Source organism: Aspergillus pseudonomiae (assembly GCF_009193645.1).
Source record: "Aspergillus pseudonomiae strain CBS 119388 unplaced genomic scaffold BDV37scaffold_78, whole genome shotgun sequence".
Taxonomy (NCBI): Eukaryota; Fungi; Ascomycota; class Eurotiomycetes; order Eurotiales; family Aspergillaceae; genus Aspergillus; species Aspergillus pseudonomiae.
In genome coordinates this window covers 134,506-154,648 of record NW_022476070.1, presented here as the reverse complement: position 1 = coordinate 154,648, position 20,143 = coordinate 134,506, and the positions used below count along the sequence as shown (strand labels likewise).

The 20,143-nt window shown below is 49.0% G+C and overlaps 6 protein-coding genes across 6 annotated transcripts; 2 read left to right on the top strand and 4 right to left on the bottom strand.

Moving 5' to 3' along the window:
• Positions 1-742: 742 nt before the first annotated feature.
• Positions 743-2,170, bottom strand: BDV37DRAFT_202879 (uncharacterized protein). The gene is made up of 3 exons (XM_032079878.1): positions 1,729-2,170; positions 922-1,661; positions 743-858 (listed from the first exon to the last, which is right to left on the bottom strand). The coding sequence occupies exons 1-3, from the start codon at positions 1,969-1,971 to the stop codon at positions 774-776; spliced, it is 1,068 nt and encodes a 355-aa protein (XP_031937814.1). The 5' UTR covers positions 1,972-2,170; the 3' UTR covers positions 743-773.
• Positions 2,171-2,904, bottom strand: BDV37DRAFT_202878 (uncharacterized protein). Its single transcript, XM_032079877.1, has one exon. The coding sequence runs from the start codon at positions 2,830-2,832 to the stop codon at positions 2,371-2,373; it is 462 nt and encodes a 153-aa protein (XP_031937813.1). The 5' UTR covers positions 2,833-2,904; the 3' UTR covers positions 2,171-2,370.
• A 290-nt stretch (positions 2,905-3,194) lies between these two features.
• BDV37DRAFT_202753 (40S ribosomal protein eS6) lies at positions 3,195-4,927 on the top strand. Its single transcript, XM_032079875.1, has 6 exons — positions 3,195-3,658; positions 3,769-3,841; positions 3,968-3,988; positions 4,050-4,148; positions 4,217-4,535; positions 4,599-4,927. The coding sequence occupies exons 1-6, from the start codon at positions 3,554-3,556 to the stop codon at positions 4,693-4,695; spliced, it is 714 nt and encodes a 237-aa protein (XP_031937812.1). The 5' UTR covers positions 3,195-3,553; the 3' UTR covers positions 4,696-4,927.
• BDV37DRAFT_202754 (uncharacterized protein) lies at positions 4,928-5,632 on the top strand. The gene has a single exon (XM_032079876.1). The coding sequence runs from the start codon at positions 5,019-5,021 to the stop codon at positions 5,589-5,591; it is 573 nt and encodes a 190-aa protein (XP_031937811.1). The 5' UTR covers positions 4,928-5,018; the 3' UTR covers positions 5,592-5,632.
• On the bottom strand, positions 5,630-6,756 carry BDV37DRAFT_286619 (ribose-phosphate diphosphokinase; the record flags this gene model as incomplete). Its single annotated transcript, XM_032087949.1, has 3 exons — positions 5,630-6,056; positions 6,138-6,602; positions 6,686-6,756. The coding sequence occupies 3 exons, from the start codon at positions 6,754-6,756 to the stop codon at positions 5,630-5,632; spliced, it is 963 nt and encodes a 320-aa protein (XP_031937810.1).
• Positions 6,757-7,388: 632 nt separating this feature from the next.
• Positions 7,389-19,864, bottom strand: tom1 (E3 ubiquitin-protein ligase TOM1; the record flags this gene model as incomplete). The annotated part of the gene is made up of 7 exons (XM_032087948.1): positions 7,389-7,483; positions 7,567-7,911; positions 7,968-11,804; positions 11,862-11,942; positions 11,999-15,805; positions 15,865-19,744; positions 19,817-19,864. The coding sequence occupies 7 exons, from the start codon at positions 19,862-19,864 to the stop codon at positions 7,389-7,391; spliced, it is 12,093 nt and encodes a 4,030-aa protein (XP_031937809.1).
• Positions 19,865-20,143: the final 279 nt, after the last annotated feature.

Here is a 20,143-nt window from a genome sequence, read left to right as displayed (position 1 = left end):
AATTTAAAATAATTTAAAATAATTTAAAATAAAGAATCAAAACCAGAGGGGAAAAAAAGGGAACTTCAAAGAACAAGAACCAAAAAAAACACAAATCACACTCTTACAAGCCGCAGTCCCTCTCACAAAGAACTTCTTTTCTCTCTTGGATCAAAGAAAACGATCGGCGTCAAGGTGCTGCCTCCAGCCAGCTGGGGAAGCCTTATGTCATGAAGGTTACAACTTGCAGGCCGCCCAGGGTATTGGGTCGATCTCCCATTCCGTGATCGTCGCTCCACAATCACGTTGCAGTGCCCTCTTTACTCCACCATTTTTGAATGGGACATACCACCTCGCAAGATCTTGGTTTTCTGGATCCGAGATTTTTCATCGTCAAGATTCGGCAGACTAATGTCTTTTTTTTTTTTTTTTTTTTTTCTTGTAAAGAAAAGAAAAGAAAAGAAACAAAATGAGACAGCTAGAGGCTCATGATTGGTGCACAGCGAGGCTTCTGGGAGACATAGCCAAGGTCAAACGAGCTGAACAGAAGGGCTTCTTTGTGAGCTCGTCAGCTGAGGTCATCCTGGCTGTGTTCCCTCTGCAGCAAGCGTTTGTTGTGTGTCGGGAACCAGCGGTGGCCTTGTTGTCTACAGAAACACACCTCCCCAAACAACGAATTACGTCGAGATTGCGCGTGTCCCATCCGTGGTGGTGGTGTAAACGAGAAAAATAAAACATTATTTATGCTAAATTCTTTTTACTTCTTATTTTCTTTCTTTCTTAGAAATCCACCTTTATCTGAGCCACATTTCTTCGATCCCGTGAAATATTTCTGTACCCATGAGTCGGTGGGCCGAGGGACCCAGATGCATCTCGTTCCTGAAGATACGGTTAGTCTGGCTCGAGTCACTGGGGTCCATTGGTAACATGTCTTGATCTTACCAGAATAAGAACTTCTCTGGGTTGTCACATTTTTTCACCTCTGATGTCATCACTAGTTGGTGTTCATTTTCGACGCATGCGTCGTCGACATTCTCCCACCCGGGTTCCTGGTTCTTTCCCAGCCCATTGGGTTCTTCAATGCCGGCAGCAAATAGTTGCCAATCACGGATCAGGTCGGCTAGAAAAGCGTTCGTGTCGAACAGATAGATTGTGCCTAGGTCCCATTTTTCCGCAGCCTCACGAAGTCGGCGGTTCCAATATTCCGTAATTTGGACCGCCTCTTTGTGTCGACCGATATGGCTTCTTGTGGGCCTGAACGCTGGAAGGAAGGTGACATCTGGTGTCAAGGTCAGAATGACCTTGAGCTCATTCGTGCCCAAACTCTGAGACAGCACATTGAGCTGATCGATGATGACACCGATGCTGCGGTCCACTGATTGCGTTGCAGTGTCGTAGTCGTTATCCAACATGTTCCACACATCCCAAACACCAAAGGAAGCGACAATAATGGTGCGGTTTTGGCGGTGGCTGATCGCTTCGTTGTCGCCCGCTAGGTCTTCTTGCACAGCACGTGCCTCAGCAGCGGTCCACTGACTGACCTGGGCCTTGAAGTCGGCCAGCGGTGACTTGTGTAAGTTGAGTAAGGAATCTGGTAACTCGTCATTGTCTACGACCGAGCCAATATAGTTTCCTCTGAGGGACTTGGCTGTCTGCGCCATATTCTCATGATGGCATTGAAACTAAACCGTGAATGAGCTCATCGTCAATTCGGGTCCTGAGACGGCCTTTGTTTTTGGGTTTGCCTACCTTTGAACAAAGCCACTCCGTCCAGACAGATCCTTGAAGCTCGCCCGCATTGTTGTCGCTCCACGAATCACCGAATACGACTAACCTCCGATCAAAGGAGGTAGCGACATTGAAACTGGAGTCTTCACCATTGGTCGGCACCACTCGTCTATAGTATTGCTGGGAAGCGAGGAACCAGGCCGATAACAGGATACTGGCTACCGCCAAGGCGCATACAGTGTGAAACTTATTGAAGAGGCGCATCGCGGGTTGAAACAGAGCTAGTACAAAGGAATGGAAAGTGTGACAAAGGCGTCCGAAGGCTGTCCGTGTGTAGATGTCGGCGGTCGGCAGTCTCTTTCGCCGTCGCCTACCAATCTCATCCAACAGTGGTGGATGTCGACGTCAAGTGGCTGTGGATATTTCCTCTCTCTCTCTCTCTCTCTCTCTCTCTCTCTCTCTTTTTTTTTAATATTTTTTTTGAGACACTTGCGGCTGGAAATGACTAAAAAATTTCTCAAAAAAAACTAAGAGTGTCTATGTCAATCGGAAGTGCCGGTTACGGATCAAACGAGGCCTTCCCCCTGAGACAGAGGGGAGGGTTGAGGAATAAGAATCGTATCTTCGGGGGTACCGTGCAGAAACCGGGACTTGACAGTAAAACTAGCGTAGTGATGAGGGTTGATAAGCCAGGTGGGGAATATGAGAAGGGAAAAGGTTCCTTGACAAGGACAATAGAAGGAGGGGAACAAACGCAAGGAGATGACGGGGTGAAGTTAAAAGAAATTCGAATACTTGGTAGTGGGTGAGGAGAAAGACTGAAAGATGATTCAAGATGTCTGTAATTATGGAAAGGAGAGGAACTACCGCATTGACACAGATAATACTAAGAATAACGCCCTGGGAAGAACGTTGTCGACCTGGCCTAAGGCGTTCACAATATGCCATTCCCCATAATAAGGCTGTTGTCCGCGCGGCGACTCCGGATCGGTCAACCAGTCGCGTGCGCGGGTCATTGCGTAAGGTGTCCACCATTCTGACTAGAAACGGTCTTAATGGCCGAAAAGCTCTTGCAGGTTCTTCTTGACGGTTTCTTTTGCATAACGCATTGATGACTAAGTTCATAAAATTTCCGGTGGATACCTACTTTGTGCATACTTCCTAGTTCAAGTTAGGGAGTTGTTCTCGCCATGGACGTTCAGTTGCAGACGGGGAATACTCCGTCCAGTGTGGATGCTAGGTGGATTGTAAATGGTGATTGTTGATAGGCGCCACTTTGATCTGTATGTATCTTCCGAGGGGGCTTGGGTCAGTGCTTCGATAGTTAAGTACCGATGTGAGTCTTTCATTTTGAAGATGTCTATCAACATTCATGAACCATAGACGATTGAATCTTTAGAATTGTAAGCTCAAGTGCGAGAGATAGCTACGATAAGAGTAGTAGTTATCGCCAGGTGACGCCTCATTATACTAGTGAACTCTCGCATAAGGTACAGCTGCTGTTCGAGTCAAGAAGAACTATGAGATGAATGTACACAAGGAGGTGTATTTCCTCCGTATTATTTTATATCCCACAGCCTGGACAGATGTACATGAATCGGAGATGATCTTGAATCCTTTTTGAGTCTGGAAAATTCCCAAAAGGGGAAGCGGCTGACATAAGAAGCCCTACTTCGCGGCGCTAACCCCAAATGGGGATGGTGGATGTTAGTCAGCCGCCCACAGAGGGAAATCTCGCTACACCACAGCGGCCAAAAATCCCAAGTACTGAATCTCCGACGACCTAACCTCCTCGACCTGTCGACAATACCCGCGCCCTCCGTCTTGACCGCGCAGCTCCGTCAAGATGAAGCTCAACATCTCTTACCCGGCCAATGGGTCGCAGAAGATCATCGAGGTTGACGATGAGCGCAAGCTCCGTCCCTTCATGGAGAAGCGCATGGGAACCGAAGTCAGCAACCCTATCTCCCTATTTTGAACCACGCCCCTTCGATCTGCAACTTGAACATTCAACACGCGAAGATTTTGGAAGCAAGAAGACTGATTGGGGAATATCTACAGATTGCCGGCGACTCCCTTGGTGATGAGTTCAAGGGTTACCTTTTCAAGATCACCGGTGGTAACGACAAGCAAGGTAGGACTGGAATTTTTTCTTTATCTATAAAGATCTTCCTTGATTGTGGGATTTGTGTGGGGTGGAAGGAAAGACAGGAATTGCGGGACAAGCCTGAGCCAAAATGCTGACATGTACTCTTACCAGGTTTCCCCATGAAGCAGGGTGGTATGTAACCAACCGATATCAAACGCTCAGCAATCATCAGCAGGAAAACTCATCTATACAGTTCTCCTTCCCACCCGTACCCGTCTCCTCCTCGCCGATGGCCACAGCTGCTACCGCCCCCGCCGCACCGGTGAGCGTAAGCGCAAGTCTGTCCGTGGTGGTATGTTTTGAAAATGAGAAATTTGTTGCTCCTGTGCGCATAGTTCGTTTGTTGACGACTTCCCACAGCCATCACCAACTTCGATCTCGCTGTCCTGGCCCTGAGCATCGTCAAGCAGGGTGAGGGTGAGCTGCCCGGTCTCACCGACACTGTCGTCCCCAAGAGACTCGGCCCCAAGCGTGCCACCAAGATCCGCCGTTTCTTCGGTCTCGACAAGAAGGACGACGTCCGCAAGTTCGTCATCCGCCGTACCGTCACCAAGGAGGGCAAGCCCGAGTACACCAAGGCCCCCAAGATCCAGCGTCTGGTTACTCCCCAGCGTCTCCAGCGCAAGCGTCACAGGATCGCCCTCAAGCGCCGCCGCTCTGAGGCTGCTCGCGAGGCTGCGTAAGCTCCCTTGTTCTTCCAAGTTCATATCCTCATTCAGGTTTACTAATTGCTGCGAAACAGTAACGACTACGCTAAGCTCCTTGCCACCCGTGTCCACGAGGAGAAGGCCAAGCGTGATGAGCTCCGCAAGCGGAGGGCCTCTTCTATGAGGAAGTAAATGCATCTTCTCCGGGGTTAATGGTCGGGTTACGTCTCTATTATGGCTAGGGAAAAATCTCAGCGGACGAGGAAAGGGGGCTATCGAGGTGCAAAGCAGGGGTGTAATCCAAGAGAACAGAATATATTCCTTGGGGAACATGCGTCTGCGGGACCGAGGCTTTAGCGTGCTACCTTTTTCTTTTTTAAAAAAGCCATATCCACAGCTGGAATGAAAGGGAAAAAATGTGAAAGAAGTTTTCTTGTTCTCGGATCCACATTGCACGGTAACAGGGTAACGGTTCCGCGGGCTGCTAGCACTGCTTGATAAATGAATGAAGCTCGATGTTTTTTGTACTCACAATTGCAAATCCCAGTTTGTTTTCTGTTTCCTCTCAGAGGTTGTCTTTCCCGTATCACCTAGTAGTAGTATCATCGCCGACTCTTGTTAAGCATAAGGAGTACGTACCTAACGAGCGACGAATGATAGTGGAGTCTTGCACTATTGCATGGTGCACTGAAGCAATAACCCAAACAATCTTCCAAGCCGTGAACAGTAACATTAGCAAGCAACGTGAGCCAAACCGTCAGATTCTCAGATTTCCTCTATCCATGAAAAACAAAAAGAAAAGAACAAGAAAAACTCCTTCAGTACGTGTATATGTACAAATGCATAATTCAATTCATCGTAGGCGCCGCAAACTTTTTCGGAATTTACCATCCCTTTTCCACCCATTGTTCGTGCATGCATCATGGCCTTATTCGTGTTATGATGGTTATCAGAGTATAGATTTCTTCGTCTCAAACCAGAACACAGAGGATCCATGGCCAGCGGAAAAATTGCAAATCTCAAAGCCTTCAGCATTTGAGATTCAACTCGAAGAACCAAGGAACGTTCTCTTTACTCTGTCCCAGTGAAAGATCTCTTTCGATCATCCCTACCCCACTGTAGCAATTTAAGCGACAGCGTGGGAGAACAAGAAACTCACAGACTCGCCGTTATGCGTACGTCTGCAGGCCTCGGCAAGAGTAGGGCTGATATCGATAGTCTCGATCTTGTCGCACTGCTCTTTCTTCTCTTGGTGAGGAACAGTGTTGGTAACCACAACACGCTTGAGGCAGCTCTTGTTGATGTTTTCGATGGCCTTGCCGGAGAGGATACCGTGAACGACGATCGCGTTCACCTCCTTGGCTCCGTGCTGCATTACAGTATCGGCAGCCTTGGCCAGAGTTCCACATGTGTCGGCCATGTCATCCACGATGATGGCGACCTTATCCTGAACATTGCCGACGAGAACCATGCGGGAGACCTCGTTCGGGCGAGGGCGTTCTTTGTGGATAAGTGCGAATTGCAAGTCGAGACGGTCAGCGATAGCAGTGGCACTGGCAACGGACATAAATCAACACTGAACTTGACAATGACCATGATTTAAAAAGAGTAATACAAAAATGCAGCTGACTTACCGCTTCGCACCACCAGCATCTGGACTGACGATGATACAGTTGCTCACATCCAGGTTCTCCCGGATCCACTTGAGAATACTGGGTTCAGCGTACAGGTTGTCCACCGGAACGTTGAAAAAGCCTTGGATCTGGCTGGCGTGAAGGTCCATGGTGATCACATGATTGCAACCAGCAGTCTGGAGCATGTTCGCCATGAGTTTTGCAGTGATAGGCGCACGGCTCTTGTCCTTCTTATCTTGACGAGCATAGGGGAAATTGGGGATCACAGCTGTGATACGTCTCGCAGAAGCTGTCTTGCAAGCATTGATCATAATGAGCAGCTCCATCAAACCGTCATTTATGTCGTTGGGCTTAGTAGACTGCAGAATGAAAACATCCTCATCTCGTACGCTTTCACCAATGGTCACGCTCGTCTCCTGGTTGGAGTATTGAAGGACCATGATCTTGGTCAGTTCGATGCCGAGGCTGATGGGACAAGTAAGGAGTCATTAGCCAAAGAAAAACAGCACAACATGTGAAAGCTTATTCAATGACAACGGATCGCGTACCGATCAGCCACAAGATTCGCAAGCTCAGGGTGACTGTTACCAGTCAAAAGCTTGATGGAGTTGGCAGCCATGGTGTCTCGAAGTCAATTGTCGACTGGGTACAGATTATGTGTGAGTCAAAGAAAATAGGTTTGTGTAGACCAAGGTCGGCGAATACGACAACTGAAGAGTTCTAAGGACTGAGGAGAATCAAACCCCAGAGTCGAACAAAAGGTGATATGATAATGCCCCGCGGCAACTTTTTTTCCCCAGCGGAAAAATCACTGCGTCCCGTGACCCCCCGGGCTCGCTGCTGTTCACCGCCTACGAGCTTGTGATCGAGAACATGATTGAAATATGCGGTAAGTTATTGGGAGATCTAGAAGAAAGAAGGAAAAAAAGAACATAACCCTAAATACATGTGAAGAAAATGAGCTAATTAATTTTTCACAAAGCCAAATCGCTCTATTCCTGGTACACTAGTTGACCTGCACTTCAACCAGCTTCCAGTCGCGGTCTGAGATTTTCCTCCCCTTCGTAATACATGATCGGTCCCAGTAGCAATACAGACTAGGAAAGAAGACAACAAGGAATAGTGTAGCTGAACGCCGCCAAATGCTCAAGCATTAGAACAGGGGTGTTGAGAAACGAGGAAAGATGCAAGGAATCGTGTAAAACCAGCAATTATCGCCCAAGCTGTCTTGAAGAGAGCACCGCCACCAATCTATGCGAACCCGAAGTATTCGCTACCAGCTGTCATGGCAGTATACAGCCGTTGTCTCAGAGTCTCATAACTTTCGTATTCCGGGAGATCAAGCTCTGCGCCTTATGATTAGTAACCTGTAATATTGAATTCGATAGTGGCAAATCAAAAAAAAAAAAAAAAAAAAAAAAAAACTTACGGTTGAAACATGTGTGCGCGCTTGGGAGGCGATCCTTATTGCCATAATCGCGATGAATGTTGAATCGACTAACTCCATTCATACCTTCAAGCTCCTTGAAACCATTGAGTGGCACCTTACTCGTTCCGGTGACAAATTGCAGCAGCTTAGCCCGCTCTTCTTTGTCAAATGAGCGAACGGCACGCCAGAACCATTGGATTTGAGGCGACGAGGCCGAATAGTTGTGATACTCGGTATTGGCCTTCCAGTCGTCCACATCAATCTCGGGAAGACCGGAAATCAACAACTCAAGTTCTTGCTCGTTGAAAATCGAGATCAGATCTGCTGGGATGATCTCATGGAACCCTATAAACCATTGTTAGCTGATATTCTAGATGATCTGTATGAAGAGCGTGACATACCTTTGAGGAAATTGTCGAGCTGCTCCTTGACGGATCGCACGAGACGATAATCCACGACACGCTGCACGTACTCCTCCTTGTTTTCTTGAGTGACCGGAATGTTGCTTCCATTTTCTATAAGATCAATCACTTGCTTCTCACCAAAGTCATCAGTCTCCACGGCGAAAGTTTCGGTGATAATGTCAGTGATATCGTTCTCGAGCATCCAGAGGAGAGATTTGTAGTAGTCGAGATCAAGTGTCTCCATATCCTTGATAGATACCGAACGTCCAAGAATACACTTGTAGACAGCGCGGCTGAAGTGGCAATCGAGCACCCGGCCTTCGTACAGAGCCTTGCCAATGATTCGTCCAATGAACTTAAAGAACATAAGATGCTCCGAGTTGACACCGCTCAGGCGATTAGGGTGGAAGGTGGTCCGGTCGGCAGCAACAGGAATAAACAAGGCATAGTTCGGGTTGAACATGCCGCGTGCGAGAACTTGGAACCATTCTCTGGTCACGCCTCCCGCGTCAACGCCCTCTTCACCGTGGAAGCGCACATTCAATTTGCCGTACTTCAGCTCATCTGCCGTCTTGAAGTATAGGGATTTGAACGAGTCAAGGAACACTTGATCTCTCCTGACAGAGAGTTGAAGGGGAGGGTGAGGATGACGAGGCTCTGCACCACGGGAATGGATACGACGGGTGAAATAATTGCGCTTGTTATCGAACTCCAAGACCTTCGGATTCTTGACAAGTAAGGAGAAAGTGCCGCTCATCAACCTTGGGTTTTGACGAACAAGTTCGTTTAGTATCTTGCGATGTTCCTCTGTGAACTTGAAGAAGAGACCCTCCATATTCAAACCAGCGCCGACAGACAGCTCTCGAGTGTTCCGAGAAAGAGAAGTCTCTTTCAGCGAGGTGTTCTTGCAGACGACCATCAATGCTTCGATCAGGGGTAAGAGGATTGTTGCGACATTCAGCATATTCTCCTTCTGCCGTATAAGTGTCAAGCATTCACTCAGTCTTGTCCACAGAGGACCGAATGTAGAACTTTCGTACAAGGTCTGTAGGACGTCTTCCTTAGCTGCCTGCTCGGAATCACCTCCCTTGGCCTTCTCCGATCGGCTGGGATCAAACAAGTAGTCAAGTGCCGTCAACACACGTAACAATTTCGCTTGGTCAGAGCTAGCTGGCGAGAATTTAGCCAGAGCAAGGCCCTGCATGTCGGTGCCAGTCCGAGCTTGATTAATATGGGACAATAATTCATCCAGGTCCGTTAAGATAGTAGTGCTCAAGTCCTGCGCCTGATGGACTAATTCATTTCCAATTACATCCCTGGCTTTAGGGATGGCTGAAAGATTGTTAATTGTCGAGAGCGTTTCCCTAAAGGTTTTTCCGTTGCACTCGCGAGCGGCAAGTATGTGGACAACAAGCTGCAGATTGTGGTCTGGAACAACAGGAGGTTCTATAGACTTCTTTTTATGTTTCTCCTCTTCGCTCGAACCCTTTCCTGTCTCTGATTTAGAGGTTTCTGCTGATGTACCCTCCTCGGGCTGCGCCGTTGTGCTTTGTGCTTCGGCGTTCTCTACACTGGGCAGAGGAGCATCTGTCATCGTTGTATCTGTAGCAGATGTAGGTTCTGCAGCATCGGACGGTTGCTCCTGTAGTTCCTGTTGCTGCTCCTCAGCCGGCCTGTCATCCTGTGCTGTCTCAGGCTTTTTGCCCTTGTCTTCTTCATCTTGCTTCTCCTTCTCACGACGAAGTAGCAGGGTGAGTGGCTGTGTGATGCTGCTGAGGAGGCTAGAAAGCTGCTCCATGCAATTCGGGCTTTCCATTATCAATTTTCGATCAAGGAGAGTAAGGAGCGCATTAAGCGCGAACTTATTGGCCTTGTTTTCCTTACCCTTACCTTTGCGGAAGGCCTTCAACTTCAATGTAGATGAAGGATCATGCTCAGTCAAGAAAAACCAGGAGATATGAGGGTTGTACTGAGACAGGAACGAAAGAGTCCCGAGACATTGCTGCACCACCATTACTGGGGTCACTTCATTGCTAACACTTGAAGAGGTTTGGAAGGCCAGATTGCGCTTGACAGACTGCGGGGTCTTCTGGATCGCGGAAGGTTTGGCCCGGAGCGAAAGTTGAGCAAAACTGCGCTCGATTGCAGAAACATCTGAGCTTCCGTCCTGCAAGACAGAAAGCAGAAGACTTATTACTTCAACTCGATTCTGGCGGTTTTCACAAACGTTATGCAGAATGTCATTCAACTGATGGCGTGCATTGCCCTGAAGTGGCATAAACATAAGGCGGAGCAACGTAGCAACACCGGCTTTGTCAAGCATTTGGACGATCTGACGCCGCTGTTGCTTCTTCGGCTCTTGTTCGTCGGTTGGCTCATTTCTTTGCCGATGATCAACTCTAGCAATGTCACCAAACTGGGTCAAGCGCCTTCCAGGGAGAGCTCGTGCTTCGGTGACAAATTCTGGCCCCAGCGTTGCTAGTATCTCCTCAGGTTGGTCAGCAAGTACGGCTTGTCGCAATGAAGGGTCCAGGGTGGCAAGGAAACTAGCGGCATCCATGTCTTCGGCGCGTGGAGGAGCGCCACTAGTGGTTGTTTGTCTGCGTGCACTTTCTCGCTCCCGACGGCGACGGTCGGCAGCTTCCTGCTGTAATAGCTCTTCCCGAATCTCTGGGGGCAAGGCTTCCAGGAACTCCGGGTTAATCTCACTGGGCTCTTCGCCAGCTGCAGCAGCCTGGGAGCGTTGCTCTGCAAGTTGTTGCATGATTACTTCTTCTCTAAGCTCCTCGGGCAGGGCCTCAAGGTACTCAGGGTCGATTTCCATTCCAGTAATGTCAAGTTCGCGACCTCTAATAGTAGTATGCACCCGAGGTTGAGGTTCAGACGGCCCCGTTTCTGCTTGGGCTGATAGTGTTGCAGCTTCAGCTTGGGTATCTGTCGGCTGCACATCGTCCATGGGCTCAGAAATAACACCCGAGGCTTGCCTTTCAGTTTCTTCATGCTCCCTTTCTTGCTGTCGCCTAGCATTTTCTTCCTCTTCTTTCCGCTTCTGCTCTTTTTCTTCTTCTTCCTGAGCAATACGTTCCTGACGTTCCCTTTCAGCTAATTCTTCCTCTCGTCGCTTAAGCTCCTCTGCCATCTTCTTCTCTCGCTCCTTCTCTTCTTCAATAGCAGGAGGAACCAGTATCTTCAGCAACGAGTTGACAACACGCTGCGTCTTTTCAACGTATGTGCTGCTAAACAATATACGGGCCTCTTCCTGCCAGCGACTTCTAGTCGTTGCCAGCGCAAAGCTCACAGCTTGAGATGGATCATCCCGAGTGCGAGACGGGGGTGCTTGCGGCCTACCAAGCCCAAAAATATCTTGAATGCGGTTGGGCAAAATAGCTCGTCTGTCAACATGAACATGAATTCCATCTGGGCGTGTGATAACGCCAAAGCCTGGAGTACCTTGGCCTCCAATGGCCTGCATAATCGCGTTCATGAAGCTCACAGGGCTGTCCATAGGGAGCAGGCGTCCAGTGGAAACAGGTTCCATGCCATGAACCCAATCGGTAAAAGCTTCATTGCCAGGTCCACGAGATTGGCCAGCCTCGGGGCCACGGTCTGTCCGGACAAGAAGAGGGTTTGTCCCATCGTCATTACCACGGGCAGGGATCTGAGTTCGGTGGAATCGGTAGGGTTGAATAGGAACGATTCCATGCCGGCCGCTACTGGGCATTATGCCTGTAACTGCAGCCCATCCTGGCTGACCACGGTAGCGGTGGTGATGATGTCCACGGGTTAGTGGAGGCTCATCGCCATCCCAGCCCCATGGTTCAATGAGGTCTTCATCTATACAGGATCTTCAGCACGCCTCGTTTCACGTTAGAGTAGATAGATGCAACTCACCATCGTCAAAGCCTTGATAAGATCCTTGATCTTCGTCGGCATCTTCAAGTTCCTCCTCAAGCTCATCGATTTCCTCATCTTCTTAGTGAACGTTAGTAATCTAAATCATGCATAGAACAATACTAGACGATACTGACCATCATCATCATTCAAGTCATCATCAACAATGTCATCAAGACTGTCAGGAGCCTGAAGATCCTCAACACCTCCGGCAGCTTCATTGAGTACCCGGAACAAATCATCAAATCTCTGTCCTTCATCACGCTGATCCGCTTGTCTAATTCCAGCCAGTTCGTCCTCGAACTGATTCATGATTTCAGCCTCCTCATCATCTTCGGACATCTCTTCGCTCTCCCATTCATCATCATCACCTTCCTCTAAACTCTCGTTGTCTTGGTCCCCTGTTATCTCTCCGGCGAGGATCTCGTCGTCCTCCATATCGGAGTCATCTTCATCTTCGTCATCATCCTCGTCATCATCATCCTCATCATCATCAATGACAACCTCAATGTCCATGCCGGAATCGCCAGGAAGGCCCTCAATGGGACCAACACCTTCAATCTCGTCTTCTTCGTCGCTTACGACTTCGCCATCATCTTCGGGCAAGTCTTCTTCATAATCCATTTCGTCTTCATATTCATCGTCATACATCCCATCATCTTCTTCATCCGATTCTTCGGAGCTAGTTTCTTCTTCATGACGAGGCTCTAACATACCCAGGGTGGAATGGCGGAAAAGGTCAGGGGTCTCTTCACGGTCATCTTCCAGGTCAGAAACTGAGGTGGCAGAGGATATTTCATCTTCCTCTGTTTCTCCGAGAGTAGAGATGTCGGACGTCTCACTCAAGATCACTGCCGTTTGCGTAAGTTTGTTAAGGGGACGCAGTATGTACTTGATGACCCGTTTAGATGCAGGGAAATTCAGATCGATTTCAGCGACCGAGGATGTAAGAGCGGCGATGAAATTCTTTTCAAACATCGTTTTTGCAAGCTGCCTAGTCGAGGATGGGAATGCAGTATCTCCGGAAACGAAAGCATAACCACTAAGCATTTTGTCAAATAAATCGGCCAGTGACATCAATCTAGAATACTTGGCATCCAAAGGCTCGTTTGACGCATTTGCCTCTTTGTATGCTCGCAGTGCATGCTCTAGAACGAACCTCCGCACAAAGGCAAGCTCGGGCTCATCTTCTTCATTCGAGTTTTGCTCGCTTCGGCGTCTGCCAGTCCCGCCAAACTCACCGGTCTTTGTGCACAACGCTACAAGCACACGCATCGTCCAAGCAGATGTGTTGGCGCGCTTCTTGAACGCAACAGACTCATCATGCTCCATGGTACCAATGGGGACAAGAGCATTCAGCAGGTAATTCAAAATACCCGCTCGAGGCTTGGAAGGAGTAGTTGCAAGCGGATCTGCTTTGCGAGAGAAGTTGATAAACTCCACCTTCGTGCGGTTATACGACGAAAGAAGCTCGGTCAAGCATTGAAGGAGAAAGCAGCGGTATATATAGATCGGGTGGTCATCTGCTTTGAAGGACGGTTTCTCTGCTTTCTTAGTATTACGTGTAGCATGCAAGTCAGTGGTAGAAACAGAGGGTGAAGGTTCATCAGTCGCCATTTCCACATCAGTTTGGGCTTCTGATTGTTCAGGCACAGATGCTTCTGTAGCCTCTGTCGAAGGCTCCTTGTCGTCTACATCCTTGTAGGATAGAAGCTCCGAAAGCAGGTAGTGGATGACGCCATCAGGATTCTCTACAACAGGCGGCCTCAACTCTGGCCCTTTGCCTTTGTCTTTATCCTCTGGCTGAGCATCGGCCGAAGTCTGGCTACCATCCATCGTGTTTTCTGTAATATCCTGGGCCGCTTCTTTGTCTGAGGAGCCAGTATTCTTGTCAGACTTCAAGGTGAGAACCTGTGGGCGTTGCCGGCTATCGTATCGCTGCAGCTTCAGTTTTTCGTTGGAGACTTCCACGAACAGTTCCGGCGACCTAAGGACGAGGTGATACATCTGCCGCACGTAACCGGTCGTGTCGATCTGGCGAGAAGATTTCGATTCAAAGTTCGCGACAATCTCACTTCTCATTATCTGTCTAATGGTGTCCTCGTCTTCCACAATGTGTCTCAAAATCAACATGAATGCACCCTGGAGCTTTTCATTTGTGGTGCTTGAAAGCTGCTTCATCATGACAAAAAGGCGCTGCAAGCTGCGCTTTTCGCCTAGGCGGGTTGCAATGCTGCGATTCCGAGTAAGTATAACAAGAACCCGACAAACAGAGAGTGCCAAGGTGTCATCCTTTCCAACTCTAGGAAGAATTTCGACAAGAGCCTCAAAAAGCTGCGTCTTCTGTTCATTGGAAATAAGAGGCTCGTCTAACTGAGCGGGAGCATCATCTTCCACACCTGGGTTATCATTATCAGGCATGTTCCATCGAATCTGAGGAGGTTGGGCGTCGTCAGAGAGCAATTTCTCCAGGACCAGTAGAACATGCCCGATCCATGGGAAGGACTCATCCGAAGACTTCTCGGAAGGCACAGAGATAAACCCGAGGAATGTAGTGAAACACTCTTTCAGTTCCTCCAGTGTAGCGTTATACATGTCTCTGTCTTGGACTACTAGCGCGAGGAGATGGGCATAAGCAGCCACCTTCTTTCCAGCTGCTTGGAAGTTCTCCATTTGCAATGAAACAAGAGATTGAACAAGGATCTCTCCAACCTCCTTCCGGAAGCTTTCAGGGTCACGGTGCTTCTTCGTCGCAGAAGCGATCAGGTCAGCCAATTCGAAGGACACGTCATGGTGCTCATTTAGGACATCTAGGCAGCGCTCAATCAGATTCGCCCGGACCTTCTCGCGCTCCCTGTCTAAATCTTCGACCGTGGTAACTTCGCGTCGTCTTGTCGATTGTTCCATTCGCTGCTCAGAGGATGGGTCTGTCGAATGGTTTGATGGCTCCAAAAATTCCCCCCCGGTAGGGTTGAGGTTACGGGTGTCCTCTCGGTCGCTGTCGACTGCGCTATGGTCATCATTAAGAATATGACTCAACGCTCGAGCTAGGAATTCAGAGCCATGTCTGACTTCGGTTTCGACTGGGCCACCCTGGCCTTGTTCCTGGCTTGGAATGTCATCCGATCGGCCAGAAGCTTGCGCTATAAGCATTGCAAGTGTCGAACGGTCGAGGAACCGACTGTCGAAAGACGAGGCGTCTCCACCGGCCGGCTCTTCGGAAGTTTCACCACCTGATGTTCGAACAGACTCAATGTCGTTGGGAGGTGGTGGTATTCTCGGAGCAGGTAGTAACCAGTCTTGTGCCTTGCAGTATTCTTCGGCTGGGGCATACTGGTTGTTGCAGCGGTACAGGGCCTCCTTTACAACTTCTAGATCGAAATCTTTCGCCTGCAAAGCGGCAACACGATCCCTGTTGATAACTAGTTTTCTCCTAGACACCTCAGTCAATGCGGGTGGTAGATTAGAGCGCTGGGCGGCCCCAGTTTCATATTCGCCGTCTAGCGATGAGCGCAAAATATCCACCAAGCACTTGATAACTGAACTTGAAGACTGGGTAGCAAAATCGGAATTCCACAAGTCCCGAGCCATCGGCAATATCTCCATCCGAAGGTCAACCAGGAATTGGCCTGGTTGGAAGTAGTCGGGACGGTCCCGCTCCCGGTCACTGCCCGTCATGGCTTGCGTTTGGCTAGACTCGACAATATTCTTGCCCGAGGCGAGCTCAGAGAAAAAGCTAAGTATAATCTTAATACCTCCATAAGCAGAAGTAAGTCGAGCTGACACGTCCTTCTCAGAGTCAGGCACCGACTCGGGAGGTGTGAGAGTCTTGACCTCACGCACAAAGACGTCGCAGATATCTTTCATGGCTTTCAAACCATGAATGCGTTTGAACGCAAAGAGGACCAGAGTGAGGTAATGAGAATGGGGGCGATCTGCAGTAGCTGTATCAAAGTGGGTTTATCAGTTTTTGGCCCTGTCTTATAACAGATAGACAACATACCTTCGTAAAGCAAATGCGAGAATGAGGAAAGGATAACAATGAGGTAAGCAAATCGGAGCTTGTGGTTACCACTAGTGTTCGGGGGCGCGAATTGGAGTTGCTCGAGCACAGCGCCCGCAATGGCCTCAGCCACCGAAGTTGCATTCTGCTTCTGGTAGAGATCTATCCGCCGCTTCCCAATAAGACCGAGGCCCAAATTGTGGAAGAAGCCCGTTATTGAGGAAGGCAAGGAGCTAAGAAGGTAGCGAAGCGCTTGGACATTCTTAAAAGCTACGCTATTTTCGGGGGGGTTAGAGGTATCTCCTCTGGGCTCCTGAGCGACACCTGGTTGAACAGGCTCACTCGTAGTCGAACCTTCGCGAAGAGGCGCAGGCACAGCTGAGCTTGTTTCTGCATTCGCGGCTCCCGAAGATTCATTAGGTTTTTCTGAACCCAGGCCAGTTAGTTGCACTTTCGTTGCCTGGTCCCAGGTGTCAGGTATATTCTTCTCTAGAAGAATTTCCTCCCACACACAAGCCGCATGCAAACCTCCGAGTCGTCCAATAAGAGAACAATAACGATCGGCTAGATTGACTTGTGCAAATGCAGAAGTCTGCTGGCTGGGTCGGGTCTGATATAATGGCATGGAGTAAACTTCGCGAAGAAGATCCGTTAAGATAAGTGCAGCCACCATATTCTTAGCAAAGTATGTCCCATTATCTTTTGCGAGTTCCCAGGATTTGTCGTCTTGTTCCTTGGGCTCATTCTCAAGAGGTGGCTTGATCAGAGGGGTGAAGAAACCTGATTCCCGGGGTCCCGACAGACGCCAGAACTCAGATAGTTGTTCCACAATCTGCTCTGCGCGATCAACAAGCCCGGGCAAGACAAGGTGAGGCTTCGTTTCCGCCAACATATGCACCAAAACAGTGAGCTCCTGGTTAGCATCAGTGTTATGGAAATCAAATGGGAGACTTTGCAGAGTTGCAATATCCAAAACGAACTCCACGCCACCACATTCGATAAAGTAGGTGCAATTCGATTGGTTTTCAAAGAAAGCACCTAAGAATCGCAATACGGGGTAAAGGTAGTCCGTAACAGTGAGACCTGTAGAGTCTACGTCCTTCGGTTCGATGTCGGTATTAGAGGCAGGGAGAACAAGGCTTAAATCGCCGGTTTTCATGATGCCACCGTCTGGTAGTGCCCCAGATTTGATCTCCCGAATACCAAGATCCGACGGTGCAATGTCCCCAGCGACTCTCGTGCCACCAATCTTTCGAAACAGATGATATGCTGGTCCAGAAAGCACTGGCTTTCCCAGGGTGTTATCTGTCCACAGCTTGGATCCCATGCCATCCGACCAAGCCTTACTCCTACACAGAAAGCCAACTCGTGCGACCATCACAATGACGGCAGCCATGATTGTTGACTTCAGCGCAGGATGATGCCGTACTAACTCATCAAACGTGGTTCCTAGCGAACGTACGAGGTTGGGATCATCTTTCAGGCATTTCACATGCTCGGGATTTTCGAAGATCTCGAAAAAGCTTTCCAGAGCATGGGATGACTGAAAGAGTTCAAGTCCAGATGAGTTAAGACAGATTGCTCCAAAAGCCGATGGAATGCATGATAAAGCTTCCGCTGCGGGCATGATACCTAAGGCTAACTTTGCATCCTTCGACCTTGCCAGCTCATACTCACGGGTCTTCTGAGGCACACTGCCCGACTGGCTAGTGTCGACCTCGGACAGTCTAGCGGATGATTCCCCTTCAACTTCAGCACCCTCCGTATCAACAGGCAACTTCTCTTGTGCTTTTATCTCACTGTGTGTGACAGCTTGTAGAAAGCTCTTGCTCAAACCAGCCTCAGCAATGACTGCATAACTAGTGGGCTCGTTGTGAATAAAACTACTAAGAATATTGACTGCGTTGCTCCAGACATGAGACCCAAAGACACGGGCGTTTTCAAAGACCAAACGAAGGGACGTCAGCAGTTGAGGTGAGTCAATCAAATTTCGAAGAACACGATCAAAACCACCGCCGTTATGCTGCATAATATGATTGACAAACCGGAACATCCACCTGAGTGTCTGCTGCTGAAAATACGGTATCTGGTAATCAATTGACGGGGTCTTGTGATGAGAAGGAATTCCTGCGCCGCGGGATACATTCTCGAAGGAAGTTTTGGTTTCAAAATCGATCAAATCCGAAATTGCGTCAAACCCCTTGGCTGCTGTGAGAGTCCCAAGCGCATCACGAACTGCATGGACAAAGGTATCGAGGAATTCCATAATTCGAGAATAAACACGACGAGCCTTCTCAGTTCGGAGGTTCAAAACATCAACGAACATGGGAATTAAGCCAGCAGAAACAAGGGTCTCGGGTGTCCTCGTGCTTGAGCCAGGAAGCGTTCGCAAAAGAGCAAGTAACGCATCCCGCCACTCATCCTCACTACCATCATCCGTCCTACTGTCTTCTGAGCCTAATTCATTGACAGCCTTCCGGGTCAGGAACATGAGAACACCATGGTTTACATTAACACTTAATGCAGCACAGACGTCGATTGCTCGTGATTTGTGTTTGGCCAAAGAGTCAAGAGCCTGGAGTACCAATGTTTGTACACTTCGAGAGACTGGAAGATCACCACTTGCGCCCAGATGAACCAGCTCGCCCAGTTGATAAGCCAGCTGCAAACGTTTCGGCTGTTCCATATCGTACTGGAGGATCTTCTGTTGAAATAGCGACTCGGGATATACGTAAGCCAAGTTGGTGATAGCAAGCAACCTGATGGCAAGAATCTGTTCGCGGCTAGAAGGAGATGTTGCCAGTCCCTGGGCAATCCGAATTCTGTGGAGCAGCTCATATTTGGAGTCGTCAGGCAACTCTTCCACGTGCAATGCAACAAGACTATCGGGTGTCGACGAAGAGATGCTTGAGTATGGAATATCAAGGACCTTTCCGCCCCTTGTCGCTTCTTCCAGTTTTCCTGAGGGAGTATTCACAGAAGAGCCAGGAGAATCCTCCATGATCGAGGTGCGGCTCAAACGAGGCGTGGGGTGGGTATGACTTCTACGCAGAGGTGTTGGCGTGGTAGGAGTCTGCGTCGGTAGCCCACCATGTACAACCTCCGATGGTGGCTTGGCCTGGTCCGAAGTGCCAGAAGGATAATAAAGCAGATGCACATGACCCCACTCTTCCCAAGCATCACTTTCGCGTACAAGGGCAGCCAGGTCGTTGGCATCGTGCTTGATTTGGGAACCTTTCTCCTTGCCCTTAACGCCAACAGAAGGAGATACAGGTGTCTTGTTCAATACGGAAGGGCGCGGGAAAGGCGCAGCAATCTTTTGCAGTTTTTCCAAATCAATGTTAAAGTGGGCTGCCAGGAGGCTCTGTTGGAGGTGGGTACTACCCCGCTGGCGAGAATGATATCTTTGAGCCAAAGAGAGTGACAAACGAAGGGTAGACTGGAGAAGACAAAGTGACGTGGTATTCAGAAGTTCCCCTAGCCGTTCACTGCTGCTATACAAGCTGCGATTACCGCACTTATCCAACAGTAACCTGGAAAAGTCGAGAATTGCTTCCAAGAGCTCTCTGTCACCCTCTACACCATAGCCAAGAGCGGTCAACTTAGCGTCGATATCCTCCGGGTTTGATTTGCTGTCATCACTTGCATAGGAGTCCGCCAGGACATGTCTGCTGAACGGCTTGGTTTGAGGGCCATTATTTAGACCATATTTTTCATTGGCAGTAGCCAAGATCTCGTCGAAGCGGTTCAGAACATTAATCCAATGATATAGATCACCTCTTGGAAAAGGCCATATGCGAGGAAAGGTGCTGAGATGTGAGGGAAGCTCGGGGACGGGTATAGTTGTAGCACGAGATACGAAATCTGACAAATAAGGGGACTATAGTGTAAAGGAGAAAATTTCAGCTCAGCTTTAAATCAGTACGGCAAGGCACGTGGAATTATAACTCACGATCGTAGCCTCATGTTTTTGGCTCGCCACCTTCTTAATTCTCCCCATGATGACGTTCGAAATCAACAGGTAATCATGAGGGAGCTGAGGATGGCCCCTGGAGGATTCCTCCTAGATGAGGGTGGGGAGGTCGTGAAGACCGGGACGCGGAGAACGTTGCGAGGCGCCTTATGACGTTTTGGGTACCTCTTCTGCCTCAACAAAATCAAAAGAGAGAAATGAGACTCCGGGACAGCTGTAACCAAGAATCTCGAGATTGCAGGTAGATTGAATAGCGAATGTAGAGGTGAAGTCCGACGTGGTCAAAGAGGTTATACCTGGATGAAT